At 45.8% G+C, this 20,713-nt stretch overlaps 1 protein-coding gene across 3 annotated transcripts in view; it reads left to right on the top strand.

Moving 5' to 3' along the window:
* Nucleotides 1-20,713, top strand: part of ACOX2 (acyl-CoA oxidase 2) — a 120,583-nt gene that overhangs the window by 36,746 nt on the left and 63,124 nt on the right. For all 3 annotated transcript variants that reach the window (XM_029600981.1, XM_029600980.1, XM_029600979.1), the window contains 2 exons: nucleotides 2,535-2,650; nucleotides 15,295-15,467. In XM_029600981.1, the coding sequence (XP_029456841.1) occupies nucleotides 2,535-2,650; nucleotides 15,295-15,467 (289 nt within the window). The remainder of the gene's footprint in view (nucleotides 1-2,534; nucleotides 2,651-15,294; nucleotides 15,468-20,713) is intronic.

Here is a 20,713-nt window from a genome sequence, read left to right as displayed (position 1 = left end):
TCCGGGGACGATAAAGCTGCATACTGTTCCTTCCTTTATTTTTTTTGTCAAAAATGGCCTCGGATTTTCACTTGAAGCAGTCCATTTTCCTGCCATCTCTGGACAGGGAAAGAGATGCAGAGGAATGTCATCTGTTATGACCTTTGGATGTCAAGAGGCATTTCTTGTGGTATCTGGAGGTTTCTAAACCTGTCAGGAAGACGGATCACGTGTTTGTTCTCCATGGGGGAAGTAAACAGGGCAAGCCGTCTATAATAACTTGCTGGATTAAGGAGGTAGTCGTGGCTGCATATGTGGATGCTGAGCAGCCTTTACCTAGTTAGGTTAGGGCTCAGGCAGTGTCATAGGCAGAGGTTAGATTGTCATCTCCCATTGACATTAGCAAGCTGCTACTTGGTCCCCTTTTCACACCTTTTTCCAGGCATTTTCGCCTGGATGTGCAGTCCCGGGAAGACACAGCCTTCAGACGTGCAGTTTTGACTGGTCCACGGGCGGCCTCCCACTCTGTTTGGGAATAATTTTGGTACATTCCACTGGTTCTAGATTCAGCTGTCTGAACACTAAGAGAGGAGAAATTACTACTTACCTGATAATGTCCTTTTCTTTAGCACAGAAAGATGAATCCACCTTCCTGCCCTTTGCTGCCGAATGGTTGTGCTATGGTCCTCCTGAGTGTCTGCGTGTTTCAGGGAGTACTTGTAAGTGTCAATCCACTTCCTAGACTAGTGTTATTGCACGCCTTGTCTGAGCTCAGTGGTTTCCTATTAGCTGAGTGCTGGAGTGGATGTCTGTTAATAATCAAGATTTTGTTAGTTTGTCCAGTTGGCTTTTACAGTGAATACTGGCAGGCTGGTGTCACTGCAAGGGTATATATACCGTGATATCAGCTTTGCTCCATCTCCATCTGCTGGTAGAGGTGCATAACCCACTGGTTCTGGATTCACCTGTCTGTACTAAAGAGAGAGAAATTATCAGGTAAGTAGTAATTTCTCCTTACATACCCGCCTAAGGTTAGCACAGGAAAAAGGTGCTCAGAAACCCGCACAAATATGTGTAAAAACCATGGTAGCTTTCCTGCTGCATATTACATCATCCCCTGAAAGTGCTAATAATATTCTGGTGAAGAAAGACCTAATACAGAGTTATAAAATGATCTAATTGTGCCCTTTAATGTACAGCTAAATGTAAATGAATGTTTAACATATTAGTTAATAATAAAAGCCAGAATTCTTAACTCATTCATGTTTTTGAAAAAAAATTATATTGTTTTATTATAAAAGAAAAAGTCCTTAGTCTATCTGGTTTTGCAAGCCTTAGACGAAAGATCAAGGCTCAGAAATGAACTGAGCTTAGACTGGTTGGGTCAGGAAACTGCACATAAGCCAGAGCAGGTGGAATACAGGTATCACGGCTAGAGTCATGGTCCTGCGTCAGCATTGGGGAAAATGTGATAAAGGCAAAATCCAAAAGGATGCAAGAGCCCACACACTGTCACTCCCACATTAAAAAAACACACACAAATCCTTCCCTCAAAGCTCAGAGGTGTCATGTGAGGATTATGGTATAAAAATCTAGATGTGGGCAGAACCAGGTCCTGGTGTAGCATCTTGAAAGGCCCAGAAGAATCGGGGTTAACGTCTAATCAGTTTCTATACATTATTACATTCATATTTTGTTGTATCTTTGATTTAATTCCTTAATTTAATTGATTAATAACTGCCATGTGTGTTTACATATGATAGACTTGTCCCTATCAAAGAACAACCTTTGTTTCAGTAATAAAGAAAAACAACCAGTCCACTGCCTTGATAGCAGTGCTGAATGCTGCCATACAGGAAATGTGGGTTCAATTCCTGAATTTGGTTTCTGCTTTTTCAAGCTAGCTAGGGATGTCGCGGAGGCAGCATTCACAACTCCTGAAAGAAAGGAGCCCCAATCATTGTGCAGCAGCAGCAACACTTAATGACCAGATTTGGCTGCTTTGCGCAGAAGGTTCTGGAAGGAGCCATGGTCTGTGGCACTTTGCTGAGGACATTTGCTGCAACGGTTGGGCTAGAAGAGAGGGTGGAGAGAATTAAAAATTAGGCAAAACCCTGCATAGTTGCAAGAAAACATTCAGAGTCTGCTTCCTACTGAGCTGAGAGCCCAAAGGATGGGACCAAACAGAAAAAAAAAGCAAAATAATAATGAGTGGATGGCACTGGCAGCATATTCTGCTGGTTAATTGTAAACTGTGTTTTGTGTGAAAGTAAAGTAGCAGTGAAGGGAACAGAGAGACCCTTTTGAGAGAGAAACATACATCCCTGGAATATCTATATTCTCTAGCCCATACGGTAATGCTGTATTGTAGTGATAGTTCAAAAAAGGGGAAATGAGCAAAGGAGTAAAAAGCATTACTATAAATTTTATTTCACACCACAGGAAAATAGTGTCATGGTGGAAAAACAGTTGGGATGCCTTCTCGATGGTAATGGCTCAAAAACAGAACAAAAAATGTTAAGTTATTGAAACTTGATTCATTTTCCTTTCGGCAGGAATAACCGTGGGCGACATCGGTCCTAAGATGGGTTTTGAGCATATTGACAATGGATACCTTATACTGCGGAATATCCGTATCCCTTTACAGAATATGTTGAGCAGATACTCTCAGGTAATAAGCCACAAAGCACAGCTTGCTATGAATGAGTCAAAGTCCATCACCAAAGTGATCGCAAGTACTGGAAACAGAGAAAACAGACTTCTCATCCAGTCAGAGCAATCCAGACAAATGAATTATGCAACAGTCAGAGACAGAGACTAACAGGCTTGCTGATGTCACACCTTAAATACCTCTCTGCTGGTCTTAGCTTGCCGTATACTCTCTCTCCAGTAGATGGTACACTTCACATCCCATGCTCTGGCCTGAGACCTGGCTGGGCTGATCAGAGAAAGGAGATTTCTGGTAGCCTCTGAGGTAAAAGATGCATTCTCCCTCCCTTGGTTGAGCAGTTCCATAGCAGAAAAGTTTTTGTTTGGTTTTTTTTTCTTCTGATTAGTAGTGTTGAGGCCTGCTGCAGAGGTGAAAGCCTAGTGCTCCCTCCCTTCCTCTGTGGAGCACGCCTTGGACAGGAGGCTTTCAGGACTTCTCCGCTCCAGGTTGGACTAGGTGGTCTTCCTCCCTCCTGTCCTTCTCCCCCTGCCCCTCTTCCATTCTTCTTTTCTGCTCTTACTGATTCAGGAAAGACTGAGGAGGTCTTTGGCTGCTGATTAGATGTTTGTTTAAAACAAGTAAATAAATAAAGCTTCTTGGTAGTTCACCCGGCAAAGACAATGTGGGCATTGGGAACAGACAGTGCGAGTAAGTCTCTTCTTTCTTCTGGCTGCAGAGCATTAGGCCATGGGGAGCTCCAGTGGTTTTGCATGGCAGGAAAATGTCAGCCTCTGCAGAACATAGGAAAAAGCCCACACTGTGTTCCAGCTGCGGCCTGAGAAAGTTCAATCAGGAAGGACACTCAAACTTTTCCACAGGTGTTTGGCTGAGTGGGAGGACCTCTGGACCAGTGAAAACAGCTCTTCGGGGGGTGGGGGGGGGGGCAGTCCAAGTTACCAAGAACAGCAAAAGCTTTTGCCTCAAGCGGCCCCTGAATTATAAGCAATGGACATCTTGGATCTGTGGGGGAGTGCAGAGGAATTGGGTCCTCATTCTCTCTCACTGGTGCAACACGCAGCAGGGGAGTCTTTGGGTGCTTCTCTTACGACTGAGGCCTTACAAGGTTTATTTTCCTCTTCTTGTCCATCAGAATCCTCCTTTGCCTGGCAGGTGAGTTTTGTAAATGCATGCAGCAGGCTTTTGCTATGGGATGGAGTTCAGTCCCAAACTCCATTCCGGGTCTTCCAGCCCCTTCTGGATTGAGGTTTTCAAATAGAAAGAGACTTCGGAGGAGGAAGAAAAGAAATATCATGAAGATTTTTATTCTGAGTCACAGGCCTTGAAGGGTTCAGAAAGTTGCTCAATGCAGCTTCTAAGGAGGATATAGAGGAAGGAGAATTTCTTCTGGAAGTGAAGGATGGCTCTTCTGTAGTATGTCTTTTCCATTAGGGAAGAGTTGGCTACCTTGATTTTTCTGAGTACATTAAATATTGCTCACAACAAGGAGGAGGTTCACATCTCAGCGGACGATCCCATCATGGTCACTATTAGGAAGACTTTTAGATCCTTTCCAGTGCATATGGTGGTTAAGGATCTGATTGTTATGAAATGGTACCTCCTGAAGCAAGTTTTACAGGTGGTCCAGCGTTGGCCAAACTTTATCCTCTCATGCTTCAGGAAAGGAACAAGCTGAGATGTGTTTGTCTGTTTGGTTTCCAAGCAGACTGCCATTCTAGTAGAAGGAGGGATGGATCTGAAGGATGTGCAGAATAGAAAGATAGTCAGTCTTGGAGCAGGCTAATGGACTTGTCAGTATGGCCCTCAAGTAGCAGTCTGTAGCTATTTTGCTGCCAGATCTGGCTTGCAGCTGGCACAGCGCATGCAAGAAGATGTGGTGAGTGACACTCTTCAGTTGGAGCCAGGAGCAGTCTACCTGGCAGATGTATCTTGATTTGGTCAGGACTATTGCCAGGGGCATGGCGTCCATAGTGGCGGCATGGTGACTCCTTTGGCTGTCCATTTCTAAGAACATACATACCAATTCCCTGTACGTACCCAGATCAGTCCAAACAGTGGGTTGTGTCTCCCTTCCAGCAGATGGAGTCAGAGAAAAGCTTGAAGGGTGCTGTCTTATAGCCTGGAGTGCCCTCTGCATCCCTTCAGTATTTCTGTGACTCCAGCAGATGAAGGTTGCAGAACATGCAGTTCCCCATTTCAACTACAGCAGGATAGAAGTTTAGATTTCTCTCTCTCATTCCTTCTTAAATTCTTTCACTGTCTGGATGGATCAAGTTTAAAAAAAAAAAAAATGGGTTTCTGGCTTTTCAGTCACTTCCAAACTTGCAGGCAGAACTGGTAGCAGTATTACCTGGCATTTTTCAGAGTAGATTTGGTAAGCTTTTGTACTTTTTCCTTCTCAGGCTTCTCTGACTTCCAGGGGTGAATGTTGATGGTCCTAGGCAGCCAAATGAGGATTCAGAAGTCAGTTTTTCTCCTTCCCCACCGGTTTTAACTCCGGTTAACCCCCTGGGCTAGGGGGCAACGCCAGGGGACCTTCCTGCCATTCCTCACTCGGGACATCCATCGGGATCTCCACCCCCCAGCCTTTTTTGAGCAGATTTTGTGCTTCTTTTGCACAATGCTTATTTGGCCAATTTGGAACAGCGCTAGGATGCATCTTCAGCCCCCCCTCCTCCTAAAGTGATTAGATTGACAGATCCTCTGCAGTCTGCGGTAGTTCCTCAGGGGTCCACTGCATCTTCTCAGGGATCCTCCCTAGTCAGGATGGTCCCCATCTGGATCCTTCTCCCCAGGGTGCTCTGGGGCAGGACCAGGATGATCTGACTTCTCACATGCACACGGAAGGGGATGACCCTAGGGTCTTACGCCTGTTTCAGAGGGATGAACTTGATCCTCTCATCCCCCATGTCCTAGCAGAGTTGGATATTGAGGCTCCACAGGATCCACCTGGCACCAGTATGGGGGCCACGCAAAAACGTTTCCATTTCATCCTATGCTCCTTCAATTGCTATCCAGAGAATGGGATTCGCCAGAGTCTAGTCTGAGAGTAGGAAGGGCTATGGACAAGCTCTATCCTCTCCTGGAGGAATTCCTTGAACTCCTCAAAGACCCCAAGGTAGACGCGTCAGTAACAGCGGTCACAAAAAAGGCTACCATGCCAGTCACGGGTGGAGCTGCCCTCCGAGACCTCCAGGATCGGAAGCTCGAAGTCTACCTCAAAAGGATTTTTGAGGTATCAGCCTTAGGGGTAAGAGCCACAGTGTGCAGCTCTTTAATGCAGCGCGCAGGTCTCAGATGGGTCCAACAGCTGCTTAGTACCCAAGACCTGCCACAAAAGGAAGTGCAACAGGCGGAATGCCTAGAGGCAGTAATAGCTTATGCAGCGGATGCGCTATATGACTTACTCCGGGTCCTGGCCAGATCAATGGTATCAGCAGTCTCTGCCAGGCGTCTCCTCTGGCTCCGTAATTGGTTGGCTGATTCTTCGTCTAGGACTCAGCTAGGATCTCTCCCCTTGAAAGGCAAATTACTGTTTGGTGAGGATCTTGAACAACTCATCAAATCCCTGGAAGAGAACAAGGTGCATAAGCTGCTGGAGGATCGTCCTCGGACCTCCAGGACGTTCAATTCTACTAGAAGCTGATTCCGGGGTCAGCGGCATTTTCGACAGTCAAGACCGGCCTCTCAAAGACCTCCTTCCTCATGGTCGCAGTCCTTGTCTCATTCCTTTTGCGGTCGAAGACCAGCTCGAGGCAGCCTCCCTCAGGGGGCCTCTTCCAAGTCTTCCCAATGAAGTATTGCCGGCCCCACTCTTCGACCCCCAGGATAGGGGACGTCTCTCCCTCTTCTACGAGGAATGGGTCAAAATTACCTCAGACCGACAGGTTCTGGATATTCTACAGCATGGCTACGCTTTAGAATTTTCTCAACCCCTAAGGGACAGGTTTCTCTTCTCTCCCTGCAGCCCAGTGAAGAAACAACATGTAGTACGTCAGACCGGCTCATGGTCTTAGGTGCCATCCTCCTGGTGCCCCCGAAGGAGCAAGGGTTAGGCCATTATTCCATCTACTTCGTCGTTCCCAAAAAGGAAGACTCCTTCCGTCCAATCCTGGATCTCAAGATGGTCAACAGAGCCCTCAGGATCCCCACATTTCAGGATGGAGACGTTACGCTCTGTAATAGCGGCAGTACACCGCGGAGAATTTCTAGCCTCCTTGGACTTGCCGGAGGCTTCTCTCCACATCCCCATCCTCAAGGAACATCAACGCTTTCTTCGCTTCAAAATCCTCGGTCAACATTTTCAATTTCAGGCCCTATCCTTCAGCCTAACGACCGCTCCCCGTACCTTCACCAAGGTCATGGTGGTGGTGGCAGCAGCCCTACAGAGGGAGGGGATTCTAGTCCACCCCTACCTGAACGACTGGCTCATTAGAGCGAAGTCCCTGGACCTTTGCCAGCGGGAGGTCGACAGAGTCTTGCAGCTTCTCCACTCTCTCGGATGGGTTGTCAATTTTGCCAAGAGCAGCCTTACTCCCTCTCAGACGCTCTACTTCTTAGGAGCAAGGTTGGATACCAATTTGAGCAAAGTCTTCTTGCATCAGGACCATGCTCGGTCACTTATCTCTCAGGTACAGCGCTTCTGTTGCCTCTCACTCCCCACAGCATGGGACTATCTCCAGGTTCTGGGCTCGATGGCTTCAACTATAGATTTGGTTCCTTTGGGCCTTTGCGCATATGCATCCTTTGCAGAGGGCGTTACTCTCCCGCTGGAAGCCAATGTCTCAGGAGTTCCAAGCACTCCTTCCGCTGCTGGAAGTTGCCAAGGACAGCCTGAGCTGGTGGCTCAGTCTGGATCACTTGCTGCAGGGAGTGGACTTGGAGATCCCATAGTGGGTGATCATCACATGGATGCCAGCCTCTCTGGATGGGGAGCTGTGTCAAACGCAGTCGGCACAGGGACGATAGACGTCAGTGCAAGCGACGTAGCCAATCAATCATCTCGAAACCAGAGCGATTCGTCTTGCTTTGAAGCGTTTCTTCCCCCTAGTTCATCGCCAAGCTGTAAGGATACGCTCCATCAACGCCACTACGGTAGCGTACAACAACCATTAAGGAGGAACAAAGAGCCACCATGTCTCTCAGGAGATGGACAAGTTAATGGCATGGGCGGCACTCCACCTCTCCCGCCTGGCGGCGTCCCACATAGCAGGAGTGGACAATGTCCAAGCGGATTTCTTAAGCTGTGAACACATAGATCACAGAGAGTGGGAACTCTCCAAGAAAGCAGTGCATGTTATAAAATCAGGGGTCGGTGCATGCAAGGGCTTCCCTCGTTCCCTTCCCCTTAAACTAACCTTCCCCCTCAGCCCTACTCTAACCCCCCCAAATTGTTGTTTCACCTTTTGCGCCTGCCGGCAGCCTGCCAGCACACAATCCTCCAATACAGTGACAAATGACCACTGTGCCGGCAGCCTCTGGCCTCTGCTCCTTTTGTAAAGTCCCTGGACTTAGACGCGTCCTGGGGCTTTATGCGTGTCGTTGGACCTTTATAAAATAGGCCTGGCGCGCGTAACCCCCCTTACATGCATAAGGCTTTGAAAATCAGCCCCATTATGCTGTAAATAATCTGTAGTTAGTCCAGATCTAAATATTCATAAAGCTGCCAATATTTCTGGTTGTGAAGATCGAAAAAAGAATTACCGTTTTTTCCGGCGTATAAGACGACCCCCAACTTTTCCAGTTAAAATATAGAGTTTGGGATATACTCGCCAAATAAGACTACCCTTCTTCCAACGCACATACAAATTGTGGTATCCAGTATACAACAACCAGCCAATCACGGCAAGCGATGTACCTTACCAGCGATTGGCTGGTTGTTGTATACAAATCCTGCTTGGATTGGTCAGCTCTCCCTGCCTGCCCAGCCCTCCCTGTCTCCAAGACTATCAGAGCGGTAACACATCCCTCTGGCCCGCCCTTGTATCCTATTACCGGTACCTCCTTCTCTGTCTCTCAGATCTCACTCCTGAGGACTGCAGTGAAGCGGCGCAGACGCGCATGTGCGAGATCTGAGAGGCAGAGAAGGAGGTACCGGTGTCCGGTAATAGGATACAAGGGCGGGCCAGAGGGATGCGCTACCGCTCTGATAGTCTTGGAGACAGGGAGGGCTTTTAAATTAATTATACGCCCTATAAGACGACACCCGGCATATAAGATAACCCCCAACTTTTGAGAAGATTTTCAGGGGTTAAAAACTCGTCTTACTCGCTGGAAAATACGGTAATTTAAAAATATATAGCAACTATTCCCCAGTATATTATCCATGAACACAAACTAACATCTTCCCCTTGTGCAACAACTTCATACTAGCAAAAAATCTAAAACCATAAGCCATTAGCATAATTCACTGTGACTTGAAAAATATTATTTCTAAAAAACTTTAAGCATATAAAGATACCTACCTTACTCAATTTTTCACAATCATACCTTTATTCATTCATAACATCTTGACAATTAGCGCTGTAACAAACCAACAGATACTCAAGATATTATCAATATATAATCTTACAGTGCTCCATTGCAACAGATACTTATCAAAAGAATATTACCTTACAATTAATAGGAGACCAATTTGCCCACTCCGCAAGTGTATAACCGCAGATTTAATGCCGCTTAGCCACCTGATCTGCCTTCACTGTTGCAATGTGGATGGAAGGGAGCGCCAGGGGGTGCTCCCCAGCGCGGGACAAGAGATGTGTGCCCCTGCGGCGAGACAGTCCAAGTCTGGGAACTGGGAACCGAGGGCCTCTACTGAACCTGCACGCCCAGGTGAGACCATCAATGCAATGATGGTCTCTTGAACAGTCCTCCAACCGTTCCAAGCCCTTTCGGACTGCTGCTGTGTAACAGCAAGGGCGGCAGGCTGGACGGAGACATCTGACACAGGACAAGGCTCAGACGTAGGAAGACGAAAACTCAGGCTTGGAGGAAGACTTGGAAGGAGTGCTGCGACGCCAAGTGCCCTACACACCCGAGCCGGGATGGTTGCAGACCATGGAGGTGAAGCAGCAAGGCTGACATCGACTCAGTTACATTAGAGTTCAAGATGTGAGGGTGAAGATCCGAGACGAAACTCAGATGGGTTGAGGATGAAGATCCTGGAATCTCTGCAGGATGGCCTGAAGAAGGGGTTGTCCCTCAACTCCATCAAGGTTCAACTGGCCGCGCTGGCCTGCTTCAGAGCCAAAGTGGACCGCATCAGTCTATCTTCCCATCCAGACGTCTCCCACTTCCTGAGAGGGGTCAAGCAAATTCGACCACCACTAAAGTGGCCGGTACCCCTATGGAATCTCAATCTAGTACTTGACTTCCTAGCGGGAGCTTCTTTTAGACCTCACGCAGTCTGTCCCTACGGCTCCTGACCTTGAAGACTGCATTCCTAGAGGCAATATGTTCAGCCCGTCGCATCTCCGAACTTCAAGCACTATCCTGTCGGGAACCGTTCCTCAGATTCACACCGGGATCCATACAGCTACGCACTGTCCCCTCCTTCCTTCCAAAGGTGGTTTCTCATTTCCATCTAAACCAAACCATCTCGCTGCCATCTCCAGATGAGCATAAGGACTCTGAAGACGCACGCCTTCTACGCCATCTTAACGTCGGACTAGATACCTGGAAAGATCGGAATCCGTACGAAAGACGGACCACCTATTCATCCTTCACAGCGGGAAGGATGAAGCTCGGAGATGGAACTCTGAGCCAGGAACACCAAGACGAAACCCGGTGTAGGAACACTGAGACGAGACCCAGTGCAGGGAGAATAAGAACCAGGGTCCTCAGCTGCTTGAACTGCCGCAGAGAAGGAGATCCACAGATGGACGATGAGGATCTTCGGTTCGTGAGATGGAGGAATCCCACCAGCACCCTACACACCCCAGCGGGGGTGGTTTCGGACCACTGGGCCACTACGCGCCCTACCAGCCCAGCCGGGCTGGTCGCGGACCACGAGGGACGGGAAGACGGAACATCAGGAACCTCTGGTATCAGAATACAGAAGACATCTGGAACAACTTGGAGACAGGAACATCTGGAACAAGGACGAAGACAAGAGACCAAGGAATGAAGAACATCTAGATGAAGACTTGGGATCCCACATAGAACAGAGTGCCTAGGAGGAGGTGGAAGAGGTGGAGTCCTAAGGAGGATGTACTCCTTGCAAAGGCGAAGCTGGAATGACTGTGAAAGCCTTTCGAAGGCTGAAGCAGGAAACACCCAGGGAGGAGCTTGCAGGTGGAGCCAGAGGGACCACTCCCTCCTGGCCCTTTAAATCCGGAGGAGAGAAGCGGGCCCGCCCCTAGTAGGGCAGGAACAGGAAGTCTGCAGGACCTTGGACAGCGGTCCTGCAGATGCCGATGTCGAGGAGGAGCCAGAGCAGAAGCTGGGCCGTGCAGGCCCTGACGCTGAAGCGGCGACGTCCTGCTGCTCAGAAGGGTGGAGCAAGGCGGCATCCTGCCGCCGAGGAACAGGCCGGAGGCCTGCCGTGGAATGGCGTGGGCGGCGGCTCCGTGCCGCAGGAGGACTGGTCGAAGTCTGTGGCTCCTGCCACGGTGAAGACAAGAATATTGGCAACCTCCTGCTGCACGGGAGATCCCGGCATGGCTCCTGCCGTGCCAGCGCGATAGCGGCCCGGGCCGCGGAGGTAAGAGCCGATCGCAACATTCACCAAGCACCTTCAGTATATCTCAGAATTCTATTACTCAAAAAACAGTAATACCGACCGGATTCCTCGTTCAGTTTAACATAAGAAATACCAAAAATTACATTTCCATACTATGCAGAAAAAACAACTTACATCATGCGATGGTAATTAACTTTACTACTCTCTTTTTTATGGCTTGCCTATTAATGCCGATGTGATGTGCAAAGGGAAGATGTTAGTTTATGATCATTGATAATAGTGGGGAATAGTTACTATATATTTTTAGAGCACCATCCAGGTCAGGTAATTCTGGTGGTACTAGAGTGGCCATGTTGTCCTTGGTTCACAGATCTGGTCAACATGGCAGTGGACAGGCCTCTAAGTTTTGGTCACTTATTGAGGCGTTTTCACCAGAATCCGATATTTTTGGATCAAGTGGCTCACTTCTGCCTCGCAGACTGGTTTTTGAGAGGAAACATCTGAGACGGAAGGGTTATCCCGAGGAAGTTATCTCCATCTTACTACAGGCTAGAAGACCATTCACATCCTTGGCCTACGTGAGGATTTGGAGGGTTTGCGAGTCCTTGTGTACTGGGCAAGCAGTAAGGCCAATTTATGCTTTGGTTTAGCATATTTTAGCTTTTCTGCAAGAGGGGTTGGTTAAAAGGACTAGCCTTTAAAAACCCTTTGAGTGCAGGTGTGGCAGCTTTGAGTTAAAGTACAGGGTATGCTCCTAGCAGCACAGCTGTAAGTAATTCGCTTTCTTCGGGGGACAAAACCTTTGTGTTTTCTGGTGCAGCAGACATTCCCGTCTTGGAATCTTATTCTGAGAGGCATGTATGAAGCTCTGTTTGAACCACTACACAGGGTGACTATAAGCCTGAAGGTGATTTTTCTTTTGGCAATTTGTTCGGCCAGGAGGATTTCCGAGCTTCAGAAGTTGTCATATAGACAACCTTTTCTACAGATTTTGGACTCCGGGATCTTGTTGCGCACGGAACCCATCTTTCTCCTGAAGTTGTTTCTGCATTCCATCTTAATGAAACGGTGGCGCGTCCGATCTTTCCAGTTTTGGATTCGTCTGCAACTCACATGAAGAAACTTCGGGTGCTGGATGTATGGCAGGCATTATTGAGGTACCTCAAGATATCTAATAGTTTCCATTTGTCAGATCACCTGTTTGTGTTTTGGAATGGTCTGAAGAAAGGATATAAGGCATCTAAAGCTATGATTGCCCGTTAGCTAAAAGAAGCAATTGCCTCGGCTTACAATTGTAAGGGTCACCTCATACCAGACGGTTTGAACACTTGCTCGATTCACTCTCAGGCGACCTCCTGGGCTGAGTATCAACAGGTATCCCCGCAGGAGATTTGTTGGATGGTACTTGAAAAATCGTTGCACACTCGCCAGACATTATCGTTTGGATGTCTGGGCTCTGGATTTCTTGAGCTTTGGTGAGAGTGTCCCACAAGTGAGGCTATCTTGGTCCCACCCTGTGTAGGGAAGCTTGCGTACATCCCAGGAGTCTGGACTAATCTGGGTGTAAACAGGAATGGAAAATTGGTTCTTACCTGATAATTTTCATTCCTGTAATACCACAGATCAGTTCAGAGCAAGTCCCACTTGTTGGAGGAGTCCGCTTGATCTGATATTTACTGTTCAGTACAAAGTTGTTAAGGGATTCAATGATGATCTTCTTTATTACTGTTGGAAGGGATTTCTGCTTTTGAGGCTTCACCTTTCCCCTGCTCATTGAGGGGGTTTTGGAGTCTTAATTGTCAAGGTTTCTGTTTAATCATCTTGGCTTGGGTATTTCAGTACTGAGAGACTGCAGGTGGCACACTGGGGTTATGTACAGTGTCAGTGAAACATTCTCTGTCTCCATCTGCTGGCAGGGAAGCAAAACCCAGGAGTCTGGACTGATCTATGGTATCATAGGAACGAAAACTAGCAGGTAAGAACCAATTTTCCTTTGTTTACATCTTTTACACAATCCTGGACTTTGTCTTTGGGGAAAGTATAACTAAATTGTTGAGGGTGTGTGTGTTTTGTCTTCAGAACTAAAAATAAAAACGAAAAAGTTGATTTTAAAAGCCCTAAGCCCACCAAACGTGGAAGATACGCATGTATCTCGGGCCAGCGCTCACCACACAGATTTTAAAAAGCATGCGAATGCGCACGTATCTCCTGGTACACGCACAAATCAAAATGTTTAAAAAGGGGGAAGGACGTGGGCATGGTCTGGGCGAGCATGGGTGGGACATGGACATTCCAGTAAGTTGCCTTGAAATGTGTGTGTAAGTATTTACGGGTACACCTGTGCACCGGGGTCCCCTACCGCGTAACTTTACTTCTGCTATGGGCGACGTGTAAGTCAGCGGGGTTTTAAGGGTCGGGGTTAAAAGGGTAAAAGGGAGGCTACATAACGGGGGGTTTAGGAAGTCCGAATCATTAACTGGGCAACCTAGGAATGAACTGGGAAAGAAGGCTATTGCTTCAGTGCGCATATCTAATAAATCTAATAAAATCCCTGCCATTTATGTGATAGAGCTGGCTTTTGTGTGCTCATGAGCATGTCCATATAAAATTGTATACGTACGTAAGCCGATTTTATAACATGCACGCATATACGCGTGTATGTTATAAAATGGCCATGTTTATTGTACAAGCTCGCATATGTGCATACATGTACGCTCACACGGCTGTTTAAAAGTTACCATCTAACTTAATATTGTGAACACCTTGGATTTTATCAGTATGACATATGTTAAGCGATATTCATCAATGTTTTTTGTCAGTCTACTGTGTTGTCATTTAAGAATTGTTTTGACTTTGTATTGGACATTGTTGAAACCTTTATGCTTACATAAAATATAAAAAAAACAACAAAGGGGCCCTGGGCAACTTTTGTGGATAGGCCCTCACTTTTATTTTTCTTCTTCCTAGTAATTTGGAAATATAAATATGCAAATAAAACCTGAATTCTTCTTTGCTCTGCTATCCACTCCAACCTCACCTCTCCTACTCTGAAGACAGGAGCAGAAAATAAGAGAGGGTGAGGAATTAGATTAAGAAGTAGAATGGCTGTTCTTTGTTCTGTGGTTTGTCCTTTAGGCTCAACCCCTCCCCTCCTGTCTCTAAATAATAGGAGGAAAGGGGCTGAATTGGGGAGCAGAGTGGCTCCTCTTTGCTCTGCTCTGTGCTCTGTCTGCTTCAGGCTCACCCTCTCCTTTTTGTTCTCTGCATACTGCCAGAGAAGGGAGGTGCTGAAACAGGAAGAGGAAGTCTGTTTTCTGCTGCTTGAGATTTGGGGCAATTGCCAATTAATTCATCATGGCAGAGCCCTGTGTGCTCATGTAATAGGCCCCCTGCTATGCCAGGCCTGGTCAGCTGCTTCTCTTGTTCATAGGTAAAAGCAGCCCTGCTACTTCTGCCATGGTCTGTGCAGTTTCCAAGGCTCCTGGCATACCCCCAAAGCACAGTGGGGCCAGTGTTGCAGCCTTCACTGCTGCAATCATGATACCAGGCCTTCCACTGCCACTGACCTACAAAGACCGCTGCTGACCACTGCCAACACACCTGCTGCAGCCTGCCTCTGCTGGTGTCAATCAACAGTACAGCTACTTTCCCAAAATCATTCCCTTTCTGCCTATACATTACTGGCACTTCTGCCATCAATTTTGCCAAACTGGGCCACATGAACCTGCAGCCTTTGCACCCTGAGGTGCAAAGGCTGCAGGTTCCTCATGCGCATGCATAATCAAGACAGAAAAATAAAAGTGGGAGGCTGCAGTACTTGCAGTGGCCATAGCCTCAGTATCCTGTTGTTACAATAGAAGATGCTGACACCTTGTGGCCAGCGCTGGTCCAGCAGCCTCTCAAGTTTCCTGAATAGACACAGCGTATTACAGTGGTATTATAATAGGCTCTTGTTGAACTTTTTCAGGTTTTGCCGGATGGCCGCTATGTTAAACAGGGCTCCGAGAAGATAAATTACTTCAGCATGATTTTAGTACGAGTTGCCATGATTGCTAATGTAGTTGCTGCTTCCCTGACCAAGGCTTGCGTGATTGCCATCAGATATTCTGTTGTCCGTCGCCAGTCGGAGTTCAAGCCTGGGTATGTTAAGGAAGCAGGTCAGGAAAGATGTGCACAGCAGCATGCTCTTATCTCCCATTTCCTGTTCTATTGCTGTAATCATTCTTGTCTCTAAAACTGAGCGCACACGCATTGCTTTTAGCAGTCTTTTTCTCTGTGGGCCAGAAGATGAAATCTTCTCTGAAAAGCAAAGACCCGTGAGTTAGGTACACGAAAATTCGGTAGTTATATGGGAGAGTGCCTTTTAAGTTCTTTTCTTTCTGTATGTAAAAGTTGTCTTTTTGCCTACTATTTATTTTAAAATCTGAAAAGTCTTTTAAAAAAAATCAACCTTAGCATGTTTACTTTTCTTAAATGCCAGTATCACTGTAAGGAAATGCAAGTTACTGATTTATTTTTTCCTGTTTCTTTCTACAAAGTTCTTTTCTCAATCCTCTCAAACATTTGTATTACTTTCTCCCACACTCTCTCTATTAAAGTTGTAATTTGGGAGGAAGACTATGGGGCAGCTTCCCATGAGCTATTAGCGGCAGCTGCTGACTGTCACCAGTTTAGCTGTACATGGCTTAGCCATCTCTTATGGTCTTCAAGTGCTACTTCCACTGCCTACTCCAATAAATAGTTTTGGGGGATAATTCTGTTACACCAATGAGTTACACCAATTTTCAAAGTGGGTTTAGGTACACGAGTCACCTTTGAAAATGATCCCACTCAAAGTTATAGCTGCTTAAAAAAATAGTCCAAAAAATGTTTTCTGAAAATGTAGGGGCATACTTTTTAAAATTCCAAAGGTAGGTGCATAAATCCAAACCCCCTCCCCTACCCCTAGAATGCCTCCATTCAGTCTAGATAAAGTTACACATGAACATAGCACGTGCAGATTTCCCTGCATTTTTGTAAAAGATCACTTCTGCATATAAAAACACTGATTTACCCGCTAGAAGTTCCTTTGAAAATATCCTTCCCTGTACTCAGTTCAGGTACAGATGGTAAGGATTCCCTCTAAGACAGCTATCTTTCATAGGGTTTATTTTAATTGACAAAGATGTTCCTTCCACTGCCTGGTACTTGTGAAGTGAGTTTCTTGGTGTTTCCATACCTTTGTTGTGACTCCCTGACTTATAAGTTGCTGCAAAAGGGCTTTTGAGTTTGTTGCTTGGCGGAGGGTGCTAGAGTTATATTCCTTGAGAGCCCAGTGGTCCCTGGCCCGTAGTCCAATAAAAACAGATGGTGGGGTTTACAGGAGATTCATACATGATGTTCTGGAGTTTGCTTACGATTATTTTACCCCATTATCTGCTCTCCTACCTCTTTCAAATCCTAGAGCAGTGCCAGTGTACAGAGCAGGCAAAAGATGATTGGTTTGGAAGACAAGGAGTAAAAGACACCCTCTTCCAAAGGCAGAACTTTTCTTTTCTTTGATCTTCAAAGGATCCACCTACAGAGTTCCCACTGTGCAGATTGAAGTGGGTGAACACAAGGAAATTTACTTTTAGAATAAAATCTGCAGGTCTCTCTTTTTTCAGCATACAGCAGTCTTTCAACATACGAAAAAGTTACATTTCTGTAAATTTATTCTGTATATTGAAACTTCGCCTTTTTTTGGCCGGGACACACCTGATAGATGGTTCTCACATGCATGATGCACTGAACATATGACCGTCACAGGGCTAAATGTAAACATACATTCTGCATCCTCAGGAGCCCCCTCGACCCCCAACAATGGGTACAGAGCAGCACTAGGGCATTACCGTTCAACTCACCATACAAAAAAAGATATTCTGGTTCTGATGACATCTCAGTAAAAGCTTACTAACTCCCTAAACCAGTCCCTAAACACCAATACACTTCCTATTAAAAAAGCAGAATAAGCCAAGCTGCTATAGATCCCCACAGCTATACTAATAAATGTTACAAAACAACTGATGAACAGAATAACATCTAACAATTAAAAACTCATAAACATTAAAAATTGACCAAATATCAATAAAATATTTCAAAACAGCAGGCACATCACATAATACCCAATAATTAAAATGGCAGTCAATCAAGAAAAATAAAAGTAAAAAGCCACCTTTACTTACCCTCTCCAGCAACTCTCCTCCTCCTTTCCCCTGCAGGCCAAAAGCACTCACCTGAAGCAGCAGTGGCTGCTGAAGCTCTGTCCTCACGGTCCTTTTCCTTAGAGCCCACAAACCAGTCTGTCTCTCTCTCACACACCTCCCTGACAATTCTCTGTCTCTGACACACATTAGTCATCTTCCTGACCAGTCTGTGTCTCTCTTTCTCTCTCAGAAACACACCTCCCAGGAATAGCAATAGTTTTCTTTGTTTTATGGATATTTTCACACAAAAAATGCCCAAAAAAACTCTTATTCCAGAGCCTCCAAAATTGTCAACCACACATCAAACCAAGTATACAGGTCCAAATTTAATTTATTAATCAAAAATTTTTTTTTCTTTTTCAAATTTTTATATTTAAAAAGACGTTGCAAAGACCCACACTATCGGCAGCTGTTTAATGCATCACCGTCGCACTAACTATGAAAACTGAGTCCACCTTTCAAAAAATGAAAACCACTCCACTAGATCACTCTTAACGGGTTTTCTAATATAACAGTCCCGAACGGTATACTCATCTTTTAAGCGTCCTCAGCGTCCCACGTCCTCAGCGTCCCGACATGGCCGTGTTTCGGACCATCCTGGTCCTGCTTCAGGGGCAGTGATTACTCCAAATAAACTTCAGGGTCTTCAAGGATTTTTTCGAGGTTCAATTTCCTTTTAATCAAATTATTTGTGCGATTGGCATCTCCGACCGCCATTCCGTTTAAAGAACATGGCGGCTCTTCCGGTTTTTATACAAAAAATTGTTAATCTCAGTCCTCTAACAGGTCGTCTTTTGGCAACTTAGTCTTCTAACAGGTCGTCTTTTTGTTTTAAAGGGGAACCACCCAATAAACTGAAGATTTTAATTGCATCGACCTTTTTGTCACAAACTGTGTATGTCAAAATGAGGAAAAAATTATACCATTTGAATATGATTGAAAGTAGCAGCTAGTTGAAATCAAATAAACGTCTTTTAATATAAAAATTTGAAAAAGAAAAAAATTATTTTGATTAATAAATTAAATTTGGACCTGTATACTACAAATGAGTTTGTATGGTTAACATTCTCACGTAGATCAGAGGTCCTACAAATATATTCAATTGATCTATATTTGGTGGTTCTTCATTTTACAATTATTGTTAAATGTATACCAGTGGCCTTTTCTTGGTTTGATGTGTGGTTGACAATTATGGATATTTTCTCCAGGAACTTGTCCAGCCCTTTCTTAAACCTCACTATGCTTGTTGCCTTGACTAAATCCTCTGGCAACAGATTCCACAGCTTGATAGTGCACTAAAAGGTAGATTTTAAAAAGTAAACAAATAGAAGAGAAGCTATGAGATTCTGCGAGGCCCCCAGCCAGCCTCGCAGCCCCAGTTCTAGGGACAAGAAAAAAGGTACCACCTTAATAACATATTTATCAGTCCCTCCCTAGCACTAGGACAATGGGAAATGAACTGTAAATCAGCCATTCTTATCAAGTTCCCAAACCTTTTTTTAATGTTACAGGTTGAAAAATTCAAGAGTATGCGTAACCCCCTTAAGTGATATCGAAAACTTAAAATGGAAAATACCCCAATTAGTACCCTTCCTTCCCACCCTCCCCCTCTCCCCTATCCAACCAACCATCCAAAAAACAGCCATCCCCATACCAAATAGGGGGATAGAAGTCACGCTAGTGATGTGAGTGGGTGTCACGCTCTCAAAGGAGGTGTTAGAAGAACAATAGTAACACAATATAAAAAAAAGAAAAAAGAAACTTGTAGTGATATCATGGAGAAGAAAATAGATACATTCTATTTATTTATTTTTTTAACGGTTTTATATACCGACATTCATCGGAGATATACTCGAGTCAGTGCCCAGACTCTTATAGAGAGAAGAAAAAAAAACTAATATCAAAGTCAGTAAAGTCCAAGATAAATCAGAATCAAGTAGATCCCTATGTAAAGAACCGACTTGGGTTGTTGAGTCAGTAACTGAAAAAAGGTTCCACTCTGCGTGCAAATGTTACGTTCATGTAGTATTGTGCTGCTGTTGAGAAAATATTTGAAAAGCCAGATATGCTGTAATATATCCAAATCCTCCAAAGATAAAGAAATTATGAAAGCATTCTTGCTTTCATAATTTCATAACCTGCGTCCAACAAAAATGGCCTCCATTATTGACTTGAGATCCTTACCAGCTTTACTAAAAAATCAACTAGAGAAACCCTTTGGAAAGCAAGGCATCAGTGAGTCACCGAGTCTAGAAACTTTTGGGCCTCCTCCAACGAGTCAAAAAACCGGGTTCAATCTTCATACCATACCTTTAAACGGGTCGGGAACTGCAGAGAGAATTTTTATCTGTTTTTTGAACATAATGGAGCAAACTGGAGAAAAGTTGCGTTGTAGTGCAGATATACTCGCTGAGTAATCTTGAATTTCCTAGCGTGTAGCAGATGGACTCAGGACCAGTGGGTATAGTGTACTCCTGATAGCAGTTGGGAGACGGAGTTAGATTTAAATCTGACGTCAGCCTACACAGGAAGCTTAGCTCTTCAGTATTTCTCCGTCTCCTAAGCAGTTAGGGACACTACACATGCTTGCACAGCGTTAGAAAATCCAAACCAAAGAAGAGATAAAATCTTACCTCTACAAGACGAGCCCCGCTCTCCTGCAGTGATCCCTAAGGGTCCCTCCCCAGTCAAGAATTCCTGAGGTGATTTCCGAGATCCCTCAGAGGTAAGCCTCGGTCCGGTAGCCGGTTCCCAGCGTGGACTTAGCCCCAGAGTGGCTGGGAGGCAGGGGTGCAATACGAGCACGGCGGTGAAGGTATTTTTCCTCTTCCCCCCCCCCCCCCCCCCCCACAGCTGGAGACCGCCCGGCACGAGACCAGGAAGTGCCGAGACAAGGTAAGGTAGAAAGCTTTCTTCAAGTCTCTGGTCTCTGAGGCTCGGTTGGCCGCACATATCGTCCTTCCGGTGTCTCATAAATTGGGTTGAGCAGCAGCCCCGTCTGGGCTAGACCCCGAACTGGTGCGAGGGTCCTCATACGTGGAGACCCTCTATGGGGGTTGCCATCTTTCCCGCGTGGTTGTCGGTGCCATTTCCCCCCCTTGATCGCCATATTGTCCGCACAACTGAGCCGTGCGCACAGCGGCAAGCCGGGTGCACAAAAGA

This window comes from Rhinatrema bivittatum, chromosome 4 (assembly GCF_901001135.1).
Source record: "Rhinatrema bivittatum chromosome 4, aRhiBiv1.1, whole genome shotgun sequence".
NCBI classification, from domain to species: Eukaryota; Metazoa; Chordata; class Amphibia; order Gymnophiona; family Rhinatrematidae; genus Rhinatrema; species Rhinatrema bivittatum.
The sequence above is the reverse complement of the archived record's forward strand: the minus strand, read 5'-3'. Positions and strand labels throughout refer to the sequence as shown.